General features: G+C 39.6%; 2 protein-coding genes and 1 long non-coding RNA gene across 3 annotated transcripts; 2 read left to right on the top strand and 1 right to left on the bottom strand.

Moving 5' to 3' along the window:
• Positions 1–1054: 1054 nt before the first annotated feature.
• On the top strand, positions 1055–2118 carry LOC149611419 (uncharacterized). Its single transcript, XR_016376387.1, has 2 exons — positions 1055–1574; positions 1640–2118. It is a non-coding gene; the product is annotated as an uncharacterized LOC149611419 (long non-coding RNA).
• Positions 2119–18205: 16087 nt separating this feature from the next.
• LOC149611418 (uncharacterized) lies at positions 18206–18827 on the top strand. Its single transcript, XM_089858530.1, has 2 exons — positions 18206–18428; positions 18484–18827. The coding sequence occupies exons 1-2, from the start codon at positions 18269–18271 to the stop codon at positions 18825–18827; spliced, it is 504 nt and encodes a 167-aa protein (XP_089714656.1). The 5' UTR covers positions 18206–18268.
• Positions 18828–19396: 569 nt separating this feature from the next.
• Positions 19397–20689, bottom strand: LOC149611417 (uncharacterized protein F54H12.2-like). The gene has a single exon (XM_089858529.1). It carries the CDS (start codon positions 20687–20689, stop codon positions 19397–19399), a length of 1293 nt encoding a protein of 430 aa, XP_089714655.1.
• Between the last annotated feature and the right edge of the window lie 1141 nt (positions 20690–21830).

Genomic DNA, 21830 nt, shown 5'->3' with positions numbered 1-21830 from the left:
TATTGTAGATCAAGTAGTTCGATTTGGGTTACCGTTCATCTTGTAATATATATGTGGGCTTCATTATTTAGGATCCTAAACCTAATATGGGTGCCTTTCTCAAGGATCCCAAGCTTTATTTGGGTCTCTTACTCTAGGATCCCAAGCTTTATTTGGGTCTCTTACTCTAGGATCCCAAGCTTTATTTGGGTCTCTTACTCTAGGATCCCAGTCAACAGTTTTCAACGGTTACACCTAAATTACACTATAGCGCGAGCGGCTTGCGTCGTGATGCGCGTGAGTGTGCTATGATTACACGCAAGGCTAGCAGGCTTTAGAATAAGGTATTTTTCGAAACTAGTCCTCCGTACCAGTGAGCAGTGACCCCTGGTGTCTTAAATATTAAACTGGTCCCGGGAAAAGTCACTTTTCCCTATTTATATTTCTTCTGGTTCCATCTAGTGTGAATCCAACGTAATTAATAAGTCAATTTGATGAAGTTATTTAATTTTTAATGTTGAGATGGTTGGCTTTCAATAAAATATTTCGTACCATAGAATTTCCCTAGATTTATCAAATTTTTGGTGGAATTTCCCTTTTTGCCGTTTTTAGGAGTCAAAATTTCCCTAGATATGGGAAATTTTCCTCAATCTGGCATCACTGTTCTGTTCTAAAAAAAATCTCTCTGGACTCTCTCCAGTCTCAACCTAGGAGTGTATACAAAAATGCACAACTGGAGTCGAAATTTATGTTAAAATTAAAATAATTATAGTGGTCTCTATATCAACTTTTAATAAAAGTAGGAATTAATAAACTAGTCATTGGGACCAGTGAGTCTCACGTTATGAATAAAAAATAACTGGTCCAAGCTATTAATAAACTGGTTTTTAACCAGTATACCAGTCTTATTTCCTAGCCTGAAGGCACGGATGTGTATTGTAGGAGTAGAGACTCGTAGCTTCCACTCTACTAAAAAAAAAAGCTAGACCTTATTTGTCCATAAAAAGGGGTATGAATTTTGAGCCTCCTTCCAAACCTAGACGAGCCCAATGAGATAGATAAGAGTTACAATTCAAATCGGCTTACCGCGAAACACATTGTGTTTATCAAGCACATTTATCAAAACATGACAGCGCCACCTGTCACCCTCTCGCGGAACTAATTACAACTTTTACTCGTTTATTTGCAATCAGAAACATCGTTATGATTTTATTTCATCTATTTATTAGATTAAAAAGGACTAGAGTTTTTATTATTTAACTCGCGTATTTTATTTAACACGTTTAAAAACTATCTTGACAGCTTATTAGTTGTTACACAGATTATAGCAGCAGACGGTAATAAAAATGTTCTTAGGGTGGCGCCACCCGTATTTGATAAAGATTCATGCTCGACAAAAGGTGTATCGCGAAACGTCGATCTCGTGATCTCACGTTGTGACTCTAGGTTTAATATATATATTCTATCTCATTGGACGAGCGCATGTAAACAAGAAAGATGGCCGCGAGCTACGTTAAGCCTCGGTCTTTTGTGTATCGAATCCGAGTAGATGATGATATGATTAAATTAAATTTTATATTAATTAAAACAACGTGGTAGGCGTCAGATTTCGTTCTGGTAAGTTAGTGAACTTGTAGTTGTAACTTGTATTTCTGTGCAGATATTAAGTGAATTTGAAGATTGCATCATTTTTGTGTCGCATTTAAGAATGGGATGCGATGATATTGATAAATTAATTTTATCATGGTTTAATTGATTTCTAGCCTTCTAGGTAATTGTTTATCCTTCTGGTGATAGAAATCAAGGACATTTATTTTTGAACTAGGGTTTGTAATTATTATATTACCAGTTCTTAATTTATTTTGATTGAGATAAGTATTTCAATATTAAAAATAATGTTGAATTTTTTTCTTAAGATAAGTGATGATTAGTAATTGATTACTCTTAAAAGTTAAAATTAAATTAATAAAAGTTAATTAAATAAATTATAATTAGATTTTAAAGGCAAATCTAAACTTCAAATGATAATTTTTGTAAAAGAAAAATTGTAACTGAAAATAACCTTAGAAAGTGCATGGTCAAAATCATTATTAAGGGTTATTTTTTGAAATAAAATTGTTTAACACCTTTTGATATAAAGCTTATTGCTAAAACAGTCGACTTATGTATTACTCAAAAGAGTTTAAATTTTAGGCAGATATGAATTAATCTGCAATCGCTTAACCTTATGATTACGTTAACATAAATAGCTCCGTTCTAGTTCTAATTGGATTTAAGCAAAAACGGATTTATGCACTCACATAAATCCGTTTTTGATTTAAGTAATTGTTAAACTAATCTGAAATCGCGTAACTTAAAAAGTATGTTAACTTGAATACCAATCGCGTAACTTAAATAGTACCTTAACGTAATTATTTCATTAGTTTTTTGTTCAAGTGAGTGTGATCAACTTAAGTCGTTTTTTTTTCGTTTGAGTACTTTAACTTAAAGGGGCTGTTCGGAACGTGGGAGAGGGGTCGTAAAGCCCCTTTAAGCGATCGAATTGAAATCATAATAGTGAAGGTAATTATATCATTTGAAGTTTGAATAAGTTTACCAACGTGAGCGTGATAAACTTACTGATACGTTAATAATAGTGAACGTAATTATAATATTAGTTGTTGTTGGAGTTCGTTAATATAAATCTAATTAAAACCATAATAGTGAACGCAATTATATCATTAGTTGTTGTTTCAGTACGTTAACTTAATCTAAACCGAAATTAAATATTAACGCCTCATACAAACTTTGTAGTTCTAGTAACAGCTATGTGCCGCCGCCGATAAATAAAACACCCTTGCACTGAAAAGAAATTGAGACGCGGGCGCGGCAGTCGTCGACCGTTCTAAACTCTAGTAACGAGAGTCACGTGGTCCCCCTCCTCTCTCTCTCTCTCTCTTTCTCTCTGGCAAAAAAATAGCTAGCCCGTCGAGGGAAGAGTGAGATACTGTTGGTGAAAATCGCAGAGAGGTACTAAGCCTCAATAGCTCAGTCTGTAAGGCGTTGTACTCTGGTGCCTGTGTGGATACAGACGTGGCGGGTTCAAATCCCGGTCGTGCCAAAAAATTAATTCTTCAATAGTAAAATATTTACGGGACTTTGTATAGATGTCGCTGAAGTTCGTATTTCTAGCGGGAAGTTTGAAATGAAAGTAACTTTATTTATGATGGATTCTCCCAGGTCACATGAAAAATTGGGGGCAGAAGGGGGGGGGAGAAGGCGCCCAGCCGTAAGGGGTAATTGCAATGCTTCCGCAGTCTATAGACAGCGAAAGCAAAAACCGGGTACGGCCAAGGTCGTTTTCAATAGGTTTATTCAGAATCACAAAAGACTGAATGGCCTTGAGAGTTCCCAAATTCACTACCCCCGTCCCTTCCCCCGACGCTATGCTAGAGAGGACTCGGTTTGTACAGTGGAAGGCGGGCGTTTTCCGGTCCCTTTAGAGATCCAGCGTTCATGGTGGAAGCGCGGGAAGTTTCAAGTAACAGCCGTTCATTCCTTTGGTATATTGTCTATCGTAGAAACTTTCCCGTCGTCATGCTGCACGTGCAGTTGTTAAGAAGGGGCGGGCTCCGCTTGTATAAGCAACGTAAAGGGGGGGGGAATGAAGTATAAGAGAAGAAAATAATAGGCCTTACTATAAATTCCTTGGCCCGAGGGTAGGAACTCCCTTCATCTCTGCTTTTTCCCCCCGGTATCATGAATATTTTATGTATAAAACTAACTATAAAATATCAACTATCCGAAGCTCGTTATGAATCAACTATCAATTGAAAATCAAATCAAATAGTCTTAAAAATACGTGAATCAATAAAACTATCAAATATTCTTAAGTTTTTTAACTCATCAGTCTCAGATTAAAAACATTTCCATCCCCCTTTTTAGATACGAATATCAATATCAAAATCGATAAAATGATAGGCAATGGTTTTATCAACTATCACATTAACTATCAGATTCAGAAATGATACGATAGTGCCCATCACTGCATATAGGTCTATTTCTAACATTTATGAACTGCATATAGGTCTATTTATAACATTTATGAGGATATTAGAGGCATATAACTAGACTTACCTTATTAACGTGCCTTGTAGGCTGGAGCTTCGTAAATTATACTTTCAAGTTCTTGATTATGATTGGTGACGAAATGTTCAGTTACGCGAAAATACCGAAATTTAACCAACTTCCACGCTCAAATTTGTAAGCTAGACTTCTGTGATGAACACAAAAACCTTCGACCGTACTACCGTAGCAGCACAAATTGAAGACTCAGTTCAAGCACGCTTGCACGCCTATCTTCGAAAAACTTATACTTAAAAAACAGTTGACCTAATCCACCTGACTAACTTTAAAAAAAAACAGTTGACCTAAGCCACCTGACTACCCTCGCGAGTCGCGACTGTGGCAACCCTTTTTATAAGAGCAAGCCCTTCAACGTATGAGTGTCGGGGGGGGCGGAGCTAGAAATGGTGGAATAATCTATAGGAAAAATACCGGGGCTTAAATAAATGTCACTCTCCGTGGTTCCCCCCCCTACGCGGTCGTTAAAAAATCGGTTTGCACCAAGCCAAAAATTCAAACGCCAAATACAGTAGAAGCGCATGCGTAGATGTACCGCGGCAAAAATAATCTTTCGAATACACTCATTTTAAACCGCTTCTTATTTGGGAACAACAAGTTGTACCACCCTGAACAAAGACTAGAACAGATTAATGTAGTATGACAGCGCCTTCTAAATTTGTCTTAGTTATTGGGTTGAAAAATGCAATTGAGTTTACATAGCAAAATCATCAACAAAAAATATATATTGCCTTGAGTTTCGAAACACACCATAAATTACTAGTGCACAATGTAATGTAATTATTATAAATAATTAAAATGGCTGTTCTGTTAAGAACAACAAGTTGTGCCACCCAGAACAAAGACTAGAACAGATTAATGTAGTATGACAGCGCCTTCTAGATTTGTCTTAGTTATTGGGTTGAAGAATGCAATTGAGTTTTCATAGCAAAATCATCAACAAAAAATATATATTGCCTTGAGTTTCGAAACACACCATAAATTACTACTGCACAATGTAATGTAATTATTATAAATAATTAAAATGGCTGTTCTGTTAAGAACAACAAGTTGTGCCACCCAGAACAAGGTTAAGACAGAAGTGAAGATTATTTTAGTGGAACAGCTTGCTGGTCGACATAGAACTTGGATTTTGCACTACGTTCTAGCAAGAACTGAGTGTTGTTCTTAACTTATTGCTAGTTCAAGGTGGAACAGACGAGAACATTTAGAACAGTATTCTACAATTTTGAATAGCAATCGTTCTGGAAAGAACTGCTTTGTTCAAAAGAGAACAGTATTTGAACAGCAATTTCTAAGAGTGTAGAACGCTATTATCATGAGAAAATTGCGAAAGCACGTTTATGCGGGTTAACCGAAGAGGCAATGATTGAATACTTGATCACGGGTCTAAAGGATCAATCTTTGATTACGGCACTCAGCGTCCGAGAGTTCGCCAGTCCTCCGGAGTTATTACAATGCATGAAGCAGCTCGAAATGAGGTTAGAGTTAGCGGATTCGGAAGAAGTTAAAAAGCGACCTCATCACGATCGCCCACGACACGCTGCAAATCATGGCATTGACCAGCCAACACGAAACGAAAATAAAGAGAATGCAAGAAGTTCCGAAAGGAGACCATTCAAGCCACGTTATAACGATAAAGGTGAAACACTATGTTTCAACTGTAGTAATTATGGACATGTGTCCAAAGACTGTCTCCAACCTCAGCGAAGAGCTAGATGTGAAAGATGCGGTCGACCAGGACATGTCGCAAAAGATTGCCGAATCGAAAAGAAACCCCCGAGCACGCCTGACACTACGACGGTTAAAACAGTGGCAGTCACCGTATGCGACGATACAACGGCTCCTACTACCGGCCCCAACGAAACTTCAGCTACCGGCCCCAACGAAACTTCTGCTACCGACACAAACGAAAAGTTTTTCAAGAATGCTATCGTTAATGGGCAACGAGTCAAGTCCTACATTGACCAAGGTAGCAAATGCGTACTCATTAGGGAAAGCGATGCCGCACAAATTTCGTTAACCTACGAACCAGTCAACGACACTTGCGTAATCAGTGGTTACGGCGAAGGTACGACGAAGCCAAAAGGAGTAACCACAGCTACGATCGAAGTAGACCAAGTGAAGGCCAACGTAGAACTGTTCGTGGTTCCAGATGAGTCCCAAACGATATCCTTACTCATCGGACAACCGCTCACCGAACTTCCGAACGTCACCGTAGTAAAACGCCAAAACACGTTAAGGCTCTTCCAAGAAGAACATGCAACCGCGAAACGTACATGAAGTCCGACGATTTTTGGGACTCTCAAGTTATTTTAGACGATTCATTAAGGGGTTCGCAGTTCAAGCCGAACCTCTATCACGACTCATACGAAACGATGTCGAGTGGACTTGGACGAATGAACAGGAAGCGTCCTTCGCCTGCCTGAAGAAACGGTTAACTGACCGACCAGTGTTAGCCCTTTATAGTCCACACGCTATCACCGAAGTTCACACTGACGCCAGCCAAATTGGACTCAGTGCTATACTCATACAAAAAGAAGACGCTGAAGACACGTTATTCCACCCCGTTTATTATGCTAGTAGAAAAACCACCCGCGAAGAGTCACGTTACCACTCCAGCGAACTGGAAACTCTCGCGGTTATATGGGGATTAGAAAAGTTCAGAGTCTTCTTAATCGGGCTGAAATTCACCATTGTTACGGATTGCAGCTCAGTTCGAGCAACGCTGTCAAAGAAGCATTTAGTCCCACGAATTGGTCGTTGGTGGCTGAGGATCCAAGAGTTTGACTTCGAAGTAATGCATCGACCGGGAATAAGGATGGCTCACGCTGACGCTTTAAGTAGAGCACCCTTTGAGGACGCCGAGGAAATGCAAATAGCAAAAGGCCTGTGCGTCATGCACACCGAAGTTCAAACGGAAGATTGGCTAACGGCAGCCCAGTTAAGCGACCCAAAATTACGTTATATCAGGGAACAACTATTGAAGACAGGGAAACGTACGAAGGAAGACACTCGTCTCATTGAAGATTACAGCTTAACAAACGGACGAATATATCGAAAAATGATTGTCAACGAAAACGAAGTGCCGATTCTACTTTGGGTCGTACCAGATGCAGCTCGATGGAGAATCGTCAAGAACTGCCATGATGACATAGGTCACGTAGGCATAGACAAAACGTGTAAGAAAGTAGCGGAATCATATTGGTTTCCTCGACTAAGACGGTACGTCCGCCGTTACGTTTCATCGTGTCTAGAATGCCTCTTCCATAAACGACCAGCTGGAAGGCAACCAGGGATGTTACACCCCATAGACAAAGTCGGAACGCCACTACATACCCTTCATATGGATCACCTAGGTCCGTTCGTGCGTAGCACCAAAGGAAACACGTACGTCATTGCAGCTATCGATGGGTTTACGAAGTACACTATCCTACGAGCCGTTCGAGATACCGGCATGAGAGCCACCACACGTTTTTTTGAAGACATTATCGGATTATTTGGTGCTCCAACGAGATTGATTACAGATCAGGGTACTTCGTACACAGGTCGGGCGATCAAAGACCTTTGTAAAAAGTCGAACGTCAAACACATCGTAAACGCGACAGCAACGCCACGTGGAAACGGCCAGATAGAGCGAGTTAATAGGCAGTTAACTCCTGCTATAGCCAGCATGTGCATTCGAGAAAATGAGCGCGATTGGGATACCCATTTGTACGAGATTCAATGGGGGATTAATAACACGTACCACAATGCCACGAAAAGCACCCCCTTCGCTCTTCTCTTTTACTTCAAATCACGAAACCCAACCTCAGATTTGATTCAAGACACGTTAGAAGATACGATCGACTTCGACGAAACGACTCTCAAACGTAGAGACGATGCGATTCAATCAATTCGCATTGATCAGGAAAAGCAACGCCAACGCTACAATATGAAACGGGCTAAAGCAGAGACTTACGAACCAGGCGATTTGGTGGTGGTCGAGAGACCCCCACAAGCAACTGGACTATCGTTGAAAACAGCTGCTAAGTATCGTGGCCCGTACATAGTCACCAAACGTTTAAATTACGATAGGTATCTAATTGAAGACTTACCGGAAAACCAACGATCTCAAAAGTTCTACCGGAACACAGCTCCGGTAGATAAACTGAAAAGGTTCCTATTCCACGACCAAGATGAGATAGACGACACTCAGGAAGATGCAGCTGACCACCAGTTCATCGCCAACCCTAACGACGATGAAACGGACACAGTGGACACGGTATCCATCGACGAAAACGATCCCACCGAACCAGGCTCCACTAACGAACATGATCCTGATGACGGTCAGCCGCCACAACGCGTCCTCTCCACTAACGAACATGATCCTGATGACGGTCAGCCGCCAAAACGCGTCCCTCGAGTTCGGAAGCCACCGACTTACCTCAAGGACTATTATAGGCACTAAGTACAAACTAATTCCAATGTAACCGTTCCAATTATTATTTTTTTTTGTATGTGTAAATCTGGGAATTTAATTAGTCAGGATTGGTCGAATGTTAGCTTAGCTATGATATATGATAAAGCTATGATAGATGGCGACACTGTCGCAATAAGGAACATAACTCTTTTTTTCACCCCCCCTTTCCCCATCCACGAGGAGAGGAAAGGGATAAATCGATAACGCACTCTCGTTGTAGATACGAGTCTGATCACAACGTAATGTAACTTAAGCCTCGTCATGTAAATTCATTTGTATCGTAACTATTAAACTGAAACTTCTTTTTTTTATTACAAACATGAACGTATTATTTACTACCGATAAGCAACGATAACGAAACGCTAATAAGTTAGTATCTCGCCTCCTACTGATAGTGCTAGAGTGCCAGTGCAACCAGTCTCCTTTGAGGTTTAGTAGGAAACCGAAGCGGTCTGGGAGTTTTTCACTAGCCGCGGTAGTATTTGGTAGTATCCAGTCAGAAATATTATCTTAGAGGGACTGAATTAGACACGCCTTCCCATAACAAACCAATGCATTATACCAGCCAATAACGGAGCCACCGCTCTTGACGTCAGATCTATATTGCGCGTGTTCAATGTTTACAAAAGGAGCCTTTTCTAAATCTCGTTTTGTTTTCATTATAATTCAATAACCGCTCGTCAGATTTTTATTAAACTTTAGAAATGAACATTTTTCACTTAATATTTACCAAAAATGAAGGAATTAACCTTTCCAGGAAAATGTCTTTACTTACTCTTTAAGTCGATTCGTTAGAGATGTTTTAGTTAAACAGTTTCAAACCGTAGTTCTTGTCAAAGCGACTGTAAGTATTTCTACAAATCTAACAGAACTATAACCTATACAACTGTTAACTATAGGGCTTTATTGATGGGTGATGCATTCCCAACGAGTGAATGAGACACCCTTAAAGCCTTGGGTTATTACAGACCTTAATGGTATTATAAAGTCTGGGCATTGTACGTGTATCGCAGGCCTTGATGAATCATGCTTACACATAGCGTCTCTGTTATTTTATATCAGTTATGGTGTTGAGTTGTTTGAAAAGAAGATTGTCACAGGAGAAAAGGCGGAATGGGTTGTGCCAACAACAAAAAAAGGTGAGGTATGTTCCTGTCAGTGACATGAACGTAGACTCTGCATTAAGTCAAAAGAGGAAGGCGGATTTAGTTTTAGAAAAAAACATTGAACTTCCAAAACCAAAATCATGCATCTTGGTGCAAACCTTTGTGCCAAAAGCGTCAGCTGAGAGCCATAGTAAGCTATCTGAAAAGCTACACAAACATGGTGTACATAGTGCGTATTTTAGGGTTCATCGTAAATATCAGCGACCATACAATCCAATATGTTTGACTTAAAACAATCCCATTGTTCTGACGGAATTGTTTGACGAATCCAAAGTAGGACTGCCTCTTTCGGAACTTACTAACTACTGTCAAACAATAAACATTCAATTCACACTTGCTGAAGCTGAAAAAGTAGAAAGTGAGACCAAACTTAAGGCCAACAGTAAAATATGGCATAAATTCCGAGAAGGAAGAATTACCGTTTCAAATTTGTATCAATCCTGCCACACAAACCCGCAAAATCCATCAATTTCCTTGATAAATAATATTTGTTACCTAAACGCCAACACTTTTGAGAACGAGGCCACACGATGGGGGAAGACACATGAAAAGACCATGATCAACTAGTACCAACGCATTATGAAAGAAAAACATGTATACTTTAAGTATGAATCAGCTGGTCTTTACCTGAATGTTGATTATTCTCATCTTGGAGCATCGCCAGACGGGTTTGTCAGCTGTGAGTGTTGCGGTCGTGGATTAATTGAAGTTAAATGCCCTCATTCGTTAAAAGATAAATCTTATCGGGCCGGGTTGGAAAAAAACAATTCTGTTTAGATTGCCAATTCAAGTTAAAGACTAATCACATGAATTATTCTCAAGTACAGGCTCAATTATTTGTCACTAACAGAAATTATGCAGACTTTTGCGTATGGACCAATGTTGATTTTAAAATCAACAGGATCAATCCAAATGAACCTTTTTTTCAACACGGAACTCGAAAAAGCCAACCTATTTTTTAAAATGGCAATTTTACCTCAACTAGTTGGTAAATTCTACACCAAAGACCCGTCGCTGAAAGAAAATGTTAAACGAAAACCTCGGGGCTCGAGGAATAAGGCCTTTAAATCAACACTGGATGAAAGTGAAAATCATGAAATATCTCCGCTCAAAAAAAACATCCGAATGTATGTCCAAGACCAACACGTGCAATATTATCTTCGTTCAAAAAAGGACATCCAACTGTATGTCCCAGTAAATCAAGATCTGATTTAAATTCTGTGATTCCTGCAAGTAAGAGGGGAAAAACAGAAACAACTAGTGTGAAGTCCGAGAATGTCGTGTTAAACGTGGTTTACGGGCGAAACCTTTCCCGCACGTATCACAAGTGTATTTGACACCCTCATGTTGTTCTCGAACATGTCTCGTTAACGTATCTTTTCTCCAAAATTCGAAGCCGCATACCTTACACGGAAACATATTTTATGAAGTACTAACTAGTTAACTAGGTTATAGTTCATAATAAAATACAAAACTCTGGGCGGGTTTATATACCACCCAGCGCTTATCAGTAAACTTGAAACTCCGAAGATACTCGAGAGATAGAATCTAAAGGGTGGAATCAAGAGATGAAAACACACGTCTAATTTTAATTACTGGTTTATTGCAAATTATTTTTTTTCCTAACAGTTTCTTATTTTATTATTTTTTTTAATCCACCTCGGGGTCGTCCATGATCTCCTGACAGATCTGCTCTAGGGTGAGTAAATCTTTTAAAGCATCCGTCTCGATGACCGGTTTAGTTTTCCTACCCCTCTTTTTGGATCCGACCTTGCTCGTCGCTTTAGATCTTTTTAGGAGGTTAGATTAGGGTGTTTCTGGTAGGGCATCCCTGGAAAACGTTTGAGGGTTGTTGTTACCCGTCTGCAGTTGTGCGTGGTCCAGAGTCGGTGACGTTGTCGGAATAGGTTCCTGGTGGGTGATTGGTATCGCCGTTGGGATAGACAACTGATTGGAGCGTGGAATTGGAAAACCCTGCATGGAGGTATTGACTTCGATCCCCAGAGAGCTCAGGATGTCTACCACTTCTACTTCACCCTCGACTGGGATGTCGATTTTTTTGACCTGAAGGTATATTTACATATAAACTCAATTGTAATTTTAGAGTACCTTACGAGGCTAGTAATAATAAAGAAAATCTTACCGATATAAATTTTTGACTTCCTTTTAGTCCGTTAGTCCGAACGTTCTCCAGGTTCGCATGATAGTGGAGATTCACTCTGATTTGACTGGTCCCCTCGTCAGGGAAGATACCGTTATGTCATCGCTGATGGTATTTGCGAATTATTATAGTAAAAACTCTGAATGTTAGTTCTACCTTCGGGGTTATCAATCCTAGGGTGGCTGTATACAGCAGACTGCATATGGTTGGGATAGACGTCGTAGAATCCATAGTTGCGATGAGAATGTGTTGATGAGAGAATGATATTTTCTATCTAATCGAACCGTTTTATACAGAATAAAAATCCTCTCCAAACCATCAATAACTGAAGTACTATATGGAAAAACACTTGTATTAAATTCGTAAGATTTTTATCCTAAAATTGAGCAATTGGTTATCAGTTTGGATTGAATTTTTTTTTAAATAAAAATCCTCTCCAAACCATAAATAACTGAAGTACTCTATGGAGAGCTTTCTAGAAATATGGAAAAAAACACTTGTATTAAATTTGTAAGCTTTTTATCCTAAAATTGAAAGATCGGTTATCAGTTTGGATTGAATTTTTATTATTTATATACAAACACTTTAATTTTTAAGCCGCAAATTTAATTTATAAGCTTTAATGGAGCAACACGGAGTGTTATTTTTATGGAATTTACATAGTTCAAATTCTGTCTCGAGTAGTTTGAGTGGTTCTCGCGTTAATTTCGGGCAGCCTAGAGATTCAGCATTTCCCACTTCACAACCTGCATATCTCGACAGAAACATTGACTTCTTGAGTCCCTTCGTCCAAAACGCATTTGCCTTTTGTACAGGACCACTTATAATATTTTCGAAGTCCTTGTAATTATATTCGCCATCACACCAAAACAACCCTCCTATATTACGGGCGATCCATCCATTCAATCGCCTGTCTTTGAAGTTGAGCTCGCTGTACTGAAATGGTGGTTTGAAAGTGGAGACCCCATTCTTACCCGTTTGCACGATGTAGTACACCAATTCCTTTATTATGTCCCTGCCATTAGCTCGCAGGAAGCTAGCTTCGAGAGCGCATGTCTTTGTCGTCGAAATCTCCATACCTTGCCTATTAATAACATTGTAATTAGGTGCTTTTCACGGTATCTATGGTTACTTCTCTCTGAAAAGTGGTTACTCACGCGGAGAATCTGATCGTCTGAATTCTTTATTCACTCATCGTCAAAACCTTATATACCGTGGTTTGTTTGAACCACCTCTTAAAAACTTACCACTCAGTCTCCCCCTTATACAAACATATATGTAAATGGACCTAAATATATAACCGTTGTCGTCGAAATCTCCATATTTTGCATATTAATAACATCGTAATTAGGTGCTTTTCACGGTCTCTATGGTTACTTCTCTCTGATAAGTGGTTACTCACGCGGAGAATATGATCGCCTGAATACTTAAGCCTATATACTAGAATTACCGAAGCCCCAGCGTCTTATCATATAAAATACATGATGTCGCTGACGACGACCTGCGGTTAAACCACTCTTCAAGTCTTCAATTACCAGGGGACATATTCGGGGGGTGTCCATTGAATTAAAATTAGCATGGATGTCGCATAACACCCCTGACTAGAACTGCCTTCCCATTATGGTTACAGATAATTTACCAATTACTTGTTCCGTAAGCGAACCAACGTCTCCCGAAAGCCAATCAACACCGTCCAAAAACGATCCTACACCGGCCAAGGCTGAACCCATGCCATCCAAAAGGGATCCTTTTCAACCACAGGAGGTTCCCGCCCCTGACGAGAATGATTTTGCCTCCAATTCGGGGGAGAGGTTAGCCTTAGGGGATGCGATTCTAAGTGCTAGATTCACTCCACCCGATTGTCAGACAGACCTTGAACGTTTTATGACACCTCTCATCACTAGTCTCATCAAATATTTGGAGCAACAACTTATTAGGAGAAAGGGAATTAAATGGAATATTATAATTCGAGTACGCTATATTAAAGCATTACCCAACGGTGAAGAGATAGAGCACACACCATACCTACTAAGTACAACTAGGACTACGCTCTTAGCGGATTAATTTGAAAATCAGATCAACGGGTGTGTTCAAGCTATTTGTAATCAGATGCAAGAATTCCAGGAGCTAGGGAGCAATTGGGTGGTAGATAAAATTCTTTACCTACAAGTGGATGTTATCAAGTATCTCCCCCTCGTCACAGGCTCCTACATAGCCACCCCCAAGGGGCTTAGAGAAACAAAGAGCGTTCTCAACATAAAATCACACGATAGTATGTGTTTTAAATGGGCTTGCCTAGCCCACCTCCATCCAGTTGAGTTGAACGCGAATCTTGTCTCGAGATATAAGCAATCCTATGAAAAACATTAACATGTACCAAATTGGGCCAAGCCTCGCAATGTGTCCTTTCCGCCGTAAAACGCTCTGAGATCCCAAGTAGAGCCAACTCTGCTTTTTTGTTCTTATTCAATCGCCAATTGAACAATTATGTCCTTTTCCTAATTAATAACCAATATTCTTTGACTCTATCATTATTATACATCTTTGTTCGTATCAAAAATATCTTGACTTGGCAATCGCATGTAAGTAATATTGAAAGGGAGTCGAGGGGATATTCACTAAATCGTCGCCGATTTTAAAATAATCGAAGGGATGTTCACTAAATCGTTTATGGTCGAGTGTATATGTACAAGTTTATAAGATGAGTCATGCACACCCCTATGTACACGTTTATAAGGTAGTTACATGCGATTGCCAAGTCACGATATTTTTGATACGAACAAAGATGTATAATAATGATAGAGTCAAAGAATATTGGTTATTAATTAGGAAAATGACTTAATTTATATCATAATTGTTCAATTGGCGATTGAATAAGAACAAAAAGGCAGACATGGCTCTACATGGGATCTCAGAACGTTTTACGGCGGAAAGGACACAATGCGAGGCTTGGCCCATTTTGGTACATGTTAATGTTTTTCATAGGATCTCACTTCTTTTTGTAGAACCCTCTCGTTATACTTCGGTAGTTGTATTAAAACAAGACCCTCTCGTTGTACTTCGTTTGCCAATATAATTGCTAACGCTTGTCCATATTTACGCTGAATTACCCTTTTCGACCCCTAGAGAATATACAAAAAAGATAGTACGCTATATCCTAATATAAGTATGTAGCATCAGTTACGACCTTTACGTCCTTTCAACAAGAACACACACTATTTCTGTTGAAAAGACGACAGCGCCATCTAGTTTTAAAATAAAGAACTAAAGAACAATTTTATAAAAATTTCGGGATGTTTTAATTTTTCTGTGCTTTATAAAATAAATGAAAACAAAATCCTGAATTTTAAGTTTCTATCTACCCTAGAAGTACCATAGAATTTTGATGATCGGTGAGTGAGTGAGTGAGTGAGTGACAAAATAAGGTAGATTTCACCTTCGATACTTCGAAAAGTATAAAGGGTAGGAACTTGAAATTTGGAAACTATTGCTAGGATTGACCGTCCTCGCGGCAAGCAAAATTTCAGACTTTTACCTATACCCATCACGAAGTTACAGTGGTGTGAAAAGTACCGTGAGTTGCTTCGAGAAAAGGATGTCAGTGCTCGACTTGGCGGGGAGCACTGCCGTGCTCCCAGATATGAGAACGAATTAGACTGTTTGGAAATGTTTCCTCTTTTTACTCCACAATCTTAAATTAAAAAACTTCGAGGCTAAAAACAAACTATAGATTAACGTGTTTGCTTGGGAGGGTGGGGTCTTCCCCCGCTACGTTAGTGAACAGGTAGTTATCGAAGATAGGGAAATTATCTCCTGCTTGGGGTGAAAAAGAAAAAAAACATTACTGCCTCATTCGAAGCCTAAGTCGTCTTCTAACACACTTCACCAACCACAATGGGAAAATATATGTATGTAGAAGATGCTTGCATCGGTATTCCGGACCAAACGCAAGGAAAAATCACATCGAACATAAAAAACATTGCTCCATCCATGCGCCACAACGAATTGAGATGCCTCTGAAAAAACCTGTTCCATATTTTGAGAAATTTGAATGGATGCAGAAGGTAAAATATTTTCAAATTCTATTTAATTTCCTCATCTTACACCATATTCATTTAATGCCCCTTCGTTGTTTATGCCGACTTCGAGAGCATTTTAAACCGTTATCAAACTTATACAAATTACTCAACACTTTCCTCTACTATAAAACTCGCCGAGCACGTTGCCTGTGGATTCAGCTACGTAGTAGTTGGACCAGATGGTACGTCTCCAGCTTCTTATAAACAACCCTGTTTTTAGCCATTTTCTCTAGTTAAGTCTAGGCTACCCGTCACGTATCGTGGAATAGACGCTGTCGAAGTGTTTCTCGAGAATTTGTTGATGGAGGAGGAAAATATATTGGAGATTCTACAAAAGAACATTCCGATTGACTTAGCCACCGATGAATTAGAAGCCTGTAGGAAATCAACAAACTGTTATATCTGTGGTGGAGTTTTGACGACCAAGGATTATGGTGTTAATGACCACTGCCATTTAACAGATGAGTTTAAATTGTTATTTGTTGTGCGAGTCCCGTATTTAATTACCCTTAATTTTAAGTAGTTTCAGAGGTCGTGCCCATAACAGCTGTAACCTCAAGATGCGGATGGACAAAAAAATCCCGGTTGTTCTCCACAATATGTCCAAGTAAATAACACCCTTCATTATAAATACAAACTATTTTCATAATCCCCCCCTTGAAGCTATGATTCTCACCTGATCCTGCAGAAGATGGGTATTTTCAAGGAGCAGGATATAACGGTCATCCCAAATAACTCAGAACGCTATATATGTATTGGATTTAGCTGCTTGCAGTTTATAGATTCAATGAGATTTATGCCAGCGCAGCCAGCCTCGTTGGACACCCTAGTTCAAAATCTAGCTAGGATGGGATCAATAAATTTAGTATCCTCGCTGCTTCATATAATCCTCAGTAAGTGGGTTTAGCCCTCAAGAAGCTATCGTACCCCGATGACTATATGGACTCGATGACAGGGTTTAAGGAGACGCAATTACCCCCTAAAGAAGCATTTTACAATATTTTAACTGACGAGCATATATCCAATGAAAATTACCGACACACTCAAGAAGTCTGGGAAAAATTTGAAATTAAAAATCTAGGCGATCTTCACGATACATACGTTCAAATTGATACACTACAGTTGGCGTGTGTTTTCGAAGAATTTAGGGCCATGTGTTTGGATTATTATCGTCTAGACCCTGCACACTCATACACAGGACCTGGGTTGGCTTGGGAAGCTGCCCTCCTAAAGACGGGTGTAAAATTAGATTTGTTGTTGGATCCTGACATGCATCTACCGACACATTGGTAGCTACATTTAAATTTTTTATCAGTATTTTCCATTAATGTTTTCCCCAATTGTAGAACGTGGAATTAGAGGCGGTGTATCCCTAATAAGCTATCGATTCGCTGAAGCCAATAACAAATACCTCCCTAATCACGATGAGTCTAAGCCCAGCAACTACATCGTATATTTAGATATAAACAACTTATACGGTAGATATATTCATTTTAAAATTTAGTAATATCGAGCTAAACTTTAATTTCCTACACTTAGGTACCGTTATGAAGGACTACCTCCCGTTGAACAATTTCGAGGAAGATATCGGTTGACATGGTTTCCCCAACCTACAAATTTCTAGTGGCGAAGAACGGTCACCCCTTAAAAGACACCCTACCCAAACTCGTACCAACTCTAGATAGCAAGACGAACTACGTTATACATTATAGGAATCTTAAATATTATATCCCCCTGGGTATGAAACTAAAAAAAGTACATCGAGTACTATCGTTCGGTCAAGGACCTTGGCTTAGTCCCTACATTGATTTCAACACGGAGAAGAGGAAGATCGCTACTACAGAATTTCAACGAGACTTTTTTAATTTGATGAACAACAGGTATAAAGCGTACCAATATAACTGATATATTCTTTTTTTATTAATTCTTATGATACATTAGTGTTTTCGGCAAAACGATGGAGAATTTGCGAAATAGAATCGACTTTGTCCTCGTGAAGACAACCGAAAAGGCGACTAAAAAAGCGTCGTCACCCTCCTTTCAAAAGTTCATAGTATATCATAATGAATTGGTTGGAATCCAGCGGGCTAAAAAATTACTCTACCTAAATAGATAGACCTATATTCACCGGCTTCTCAATTTTAGATCTCGCTAAGTTATTTCTGTATAAATTTCATTACGATTTCATCAGAGAGAAATACGGAGACCATGCCATACTACAGTTCACCGATACGGGTATGATAGTTAACCTTTAACGTTATTTTTCCCTGACTAACTATCTTCATTCGTAGATAGCTTAATGTACGACATCAAAACCGAAGACGTGTACGCCGACTTCAAGGAGCATGGTGATCGGTTCGATTTCTCAGGCTATCCAAAAGCACACCCACTTTTCAACGACGCCAATAAAAAGGTTCTGGGTAAAATGAAAGACGAGATGAATGGGGGTATTATTAAAGGTAATTTTCCCGATTTTTCTATACCGAATACGTGTTAAGGAATTTTCTCAATTAGAATTCGTGGGACTTCGACCTAAGCTTTATTCCATTTTATCGGAGGTTGGAGAAAAGCAGACTGCGAAAGGGATCTCTCGCCGTGTTGTGAAGCGTTCTATCCACCACGTGAATTACCGCGAATGCTTATTCGACGCGGAAGAGACGTCCTGCGTCATGAAAAGGATTGTTAGCGATAAGCATAACCTATACACCGTCAGCCAGAGGAAGAAGACGCTATCCGCCTGCGATAACAAGAAATACATTCTTCCTGGAGGGATACGAACCCTATCTTATGGTCATCGATTAATAGGAAAATTTAATGACCGAGTTAAAGAACTAGAAATAGGAAAAATAAATAAATAAAAATTTATAATTTTATTAAAAGGATTTGTACATGAATTATTTTATCATATTGTCATTAGAAGTGTATTCTGAAAAAATTGCTTAAATATGGTACACATTATATGTCATTCACACTCCTTTTCAGTCTTATTATATGATTATTGAAGCGCTTCGTGATCTTCAGATCATTCTGGCGTTGCCTCCGGGAAAACCCATCCAAAAAGCTTTTAGTACTTTTCTTCAAACTTCTATGTATAATATACAAGGCGCTGTATTGTCCAAAAACTTTACTATCAAGACTCTGTAGTTGCCTCTTCCCACACGACCATTTCTTACAATGTTCCGATAGAAACAATCTTATACTAGGTATAAAATATGGCGGCAAGCCAAAGCTATCGAAGTAACACGTTGGACGCCTATGTAAAAGGAAATCCAGTGCGACCCTCGTCTATGGTGTTGATCGAAGTTTATAATGAGTGAAATTGGATATTTGGAAACCTTATGGGGGAGCCTAGCCGAAGCAAAAACCCCCAAAAAACTAGGGGTTTTTGATAGGGCGTAATTTAAATCTACTGTGTTTGTTGCTGACATTAATAATCGACAATCACGTTTCTATTTTTATCAACTTGAATCAAGCTTTGAAACTCGGCGTAAACGATGCAAACAACTGCTTCGGGTAAGGCGGTCGCAAAACCCAGATCCAATCGTAATTGACCTTGCTTAACAATATTCCAGAAGTTGGAATCACTAGCCGAAATATCAGGGGTCAAATCGAAGGCATATAAAGTATACCCATTAGCGTACTCGAAAGGGGATATATCGTTACCGTCGTCTTTATAATGGATATTACACCCCGAAAACAAGGTGTGGTACTCTCTCATAAACAAGTTTTTAGTAAAATTCGGTGTTAAGGCTTTAGAAGGTATCTGATCGTTATCAACATACAAAGCTAAATGATTCAAATTGTAATTTTTAAAGTTAAAGGGGTTATGGGTGTAGCTACCCTTGAACGCCTTGTTGGAAACTAGACCGATTATGACGCGAGTAGGCAGGGCACCTAGATATATATTGTCGAAACTCTGACTCCTTGTGTACGCTGACAAAGTTTTCGTTTTTATCTCAGTACGCGTAAAGTTATACTGGGCAGCGCCTCTAGCGAGAGCAGCTTCATGCGCTAACAATATTTTGGGAGCCAATTTAACCTTGCGTACATTTATCCCATCTTCTTTAAGCGTTATTTTACAACCTGTGAGAGTTGTAGTCTCTTGAAACATCAGCATGAATTCATCTTTGTTTCTCGAGAAGCTCATTTTAACATCCACAGCATTCACCAGATATTCAGGTATATTAAACACATCGCTAAATACGGGACAGTAAAATTCGATATCCACAGATTTTTCGACGGCTTTCTTTCTGACAAGGAAACCGCTACCAGCTAGATCGTCCATCTTACCCGCCTCGTCTTTAACCCAACCTGCGCAAGACAAATGCGTGTTTTTAGCGGCTGGTCCATAGTTTAGGAGGGATTCGATGTATGCCCGATATGAGTAGTTCTTTGCCGCCGGTGTTACGAGGGTAGAACCAAAATAGATTTCACAGTTTCGCCATAAGGAGTCAGCGGCGTTATTTACGAGAGCCACCACAGCATCGTCTGGTAGAATCCCACCATCGTCTTTGGTTACACTTAGTCTGGTGTAATGCATGGTTTGCGCTACATCTGTGTAATAATCCCCGTTCCCGGGGATGAGGTATTCGACGGTAGAGCTGTCATTGAGTGCTGATAAGGGTTTACACCAGGTCCATTGTCCGTGTTCGATACTTGTTTGGGTAGGTGTGGAAGCAAAAGTATCGAGTTCACTCTTCAGGGCTTGAATGGAGAGCATTTTATCGTGAGAAAATGTCGCGTGGTTTCTTCTTTGCTCCCTTGAGAGTAACTGATATTCTTTTCAGCTTCAGCCTCTTTATAACGCCTGACCCTTTCTGAGGGTTGACGATATTGTCCATAGTCTCGTTAAATCGACGTTTGGCAGCCGATTTTATATTATGTCCTTCGGCTACATCGCCTAATATTTTATATCCCGTCGTAGCGGCTTTAACACCTAGATATTTAGCACCTTTAACTAATAACGATTTAGCCCATCTAAACAAACGCTTGAGCAAGCCTCCTACCCCATGACCCTTTTGGTGTGGTCTCCCCCTAAAAACACTTGAAACTCCTCCACCCACCTGGTCGAGGTAATACGACCGGTACTCGCAGCGATGACCTAAGACGTCTGGTTTGGGCATGGTCTAAAATGAAGTTTACAAGTTGTCTGTCCGAACTCGAATGCCGTCGGTTGACCCAAGCTCGTTCTTATATCTATTTCTAACGTCTCGAAATAACGTTTAGCAACTTTAACATAGTGAGGTGAATCGAACGTTTTAGTGACTATGGAGCCATGGGCTTATCTTCAACGCCGACAATACGAAGTAATGGCGCTATTGTGTCGCCTACCAGTTCATTGCTTACTATATCGGAATAGACAAATAGTTGATCCGGTATGAAGTAATTTAATCTGGCGGGTATGTCGCTTCTTAAATTTATCTCAGGTTGGTCAGGAGGGCAACTAAGAGGCATATGATCATCGTTATAACCAAGGAGTTTGGAAAGGACAGGGGAAAAGGCTATCGACGTGTTCCGTCTTACAAATACAACCACGTGATTGGTGAGGGGGTCGCTGATAAAAGAAAACCGAGATGCATATTCCCACGACTCAAGGCTGTGGTATAGCTGTTTCAATAGCACAGGCAAACTGGTATAATAACCGCCGGGTATGTTGAATATAATCCCCTATAGGGGTGGGTTTTTCTACGGTATCAACACCACCACCTTTCTTAAAAACAGCTTTGGAACTATGATCGGTAGCTTGAGGATGAACCATCGGTTTTTTAGGAGATATTTCAGTTACCGCTAACTCCATGTAACCTTCGCCTTCCTTAACATTATGAAAGGATACTGGATATATTATCTCAACTAGAGCAACC

Source organism: Phalangium opilio, unplaced genomic scaffold, assembly GCF_054372755.1.
Source record: "Phalangium opilio isolate 3A_F unplaced genomic scaffold, DU_Popi_V2 ptg000246l_1, whole genome shotgun sequence".
Taxonomy (NCBI): domain Eukaryota; kingdom Metazoa; phylum Arthropoda; class Arachnida; order Opiliones; family Phalangiidae; genus Phalangium; species Phalangium opilio.
This window is presented reverse-complemented; position numbering and strand designations above follow the sequence as displayed.

Bases quoted from the DNA above. Each gene is read 5' to 3' on its own strand.
- LOC149611418 (XM_089858530.1), top strand. From the start codon at position 18,269: ATGTACGACATCAAAACCGAAGACGTGTACGCCGACTTCAAGGAGCAT. The intron at 18,429-18,483 runs GTAATTTTCCCG...TTTCTCAATTAG, and splicing joins GAATGGGGGTATTATTAAAG to AATTCGTGGGACTTCGACCT.
- LOC149611417 (XM_089858529.1), bottom strand. From the start codon at position 20,689: ATGCTCTCCATTCAAGCCCTGAAGAGTGAACTCGATACTTTTGCTTCC.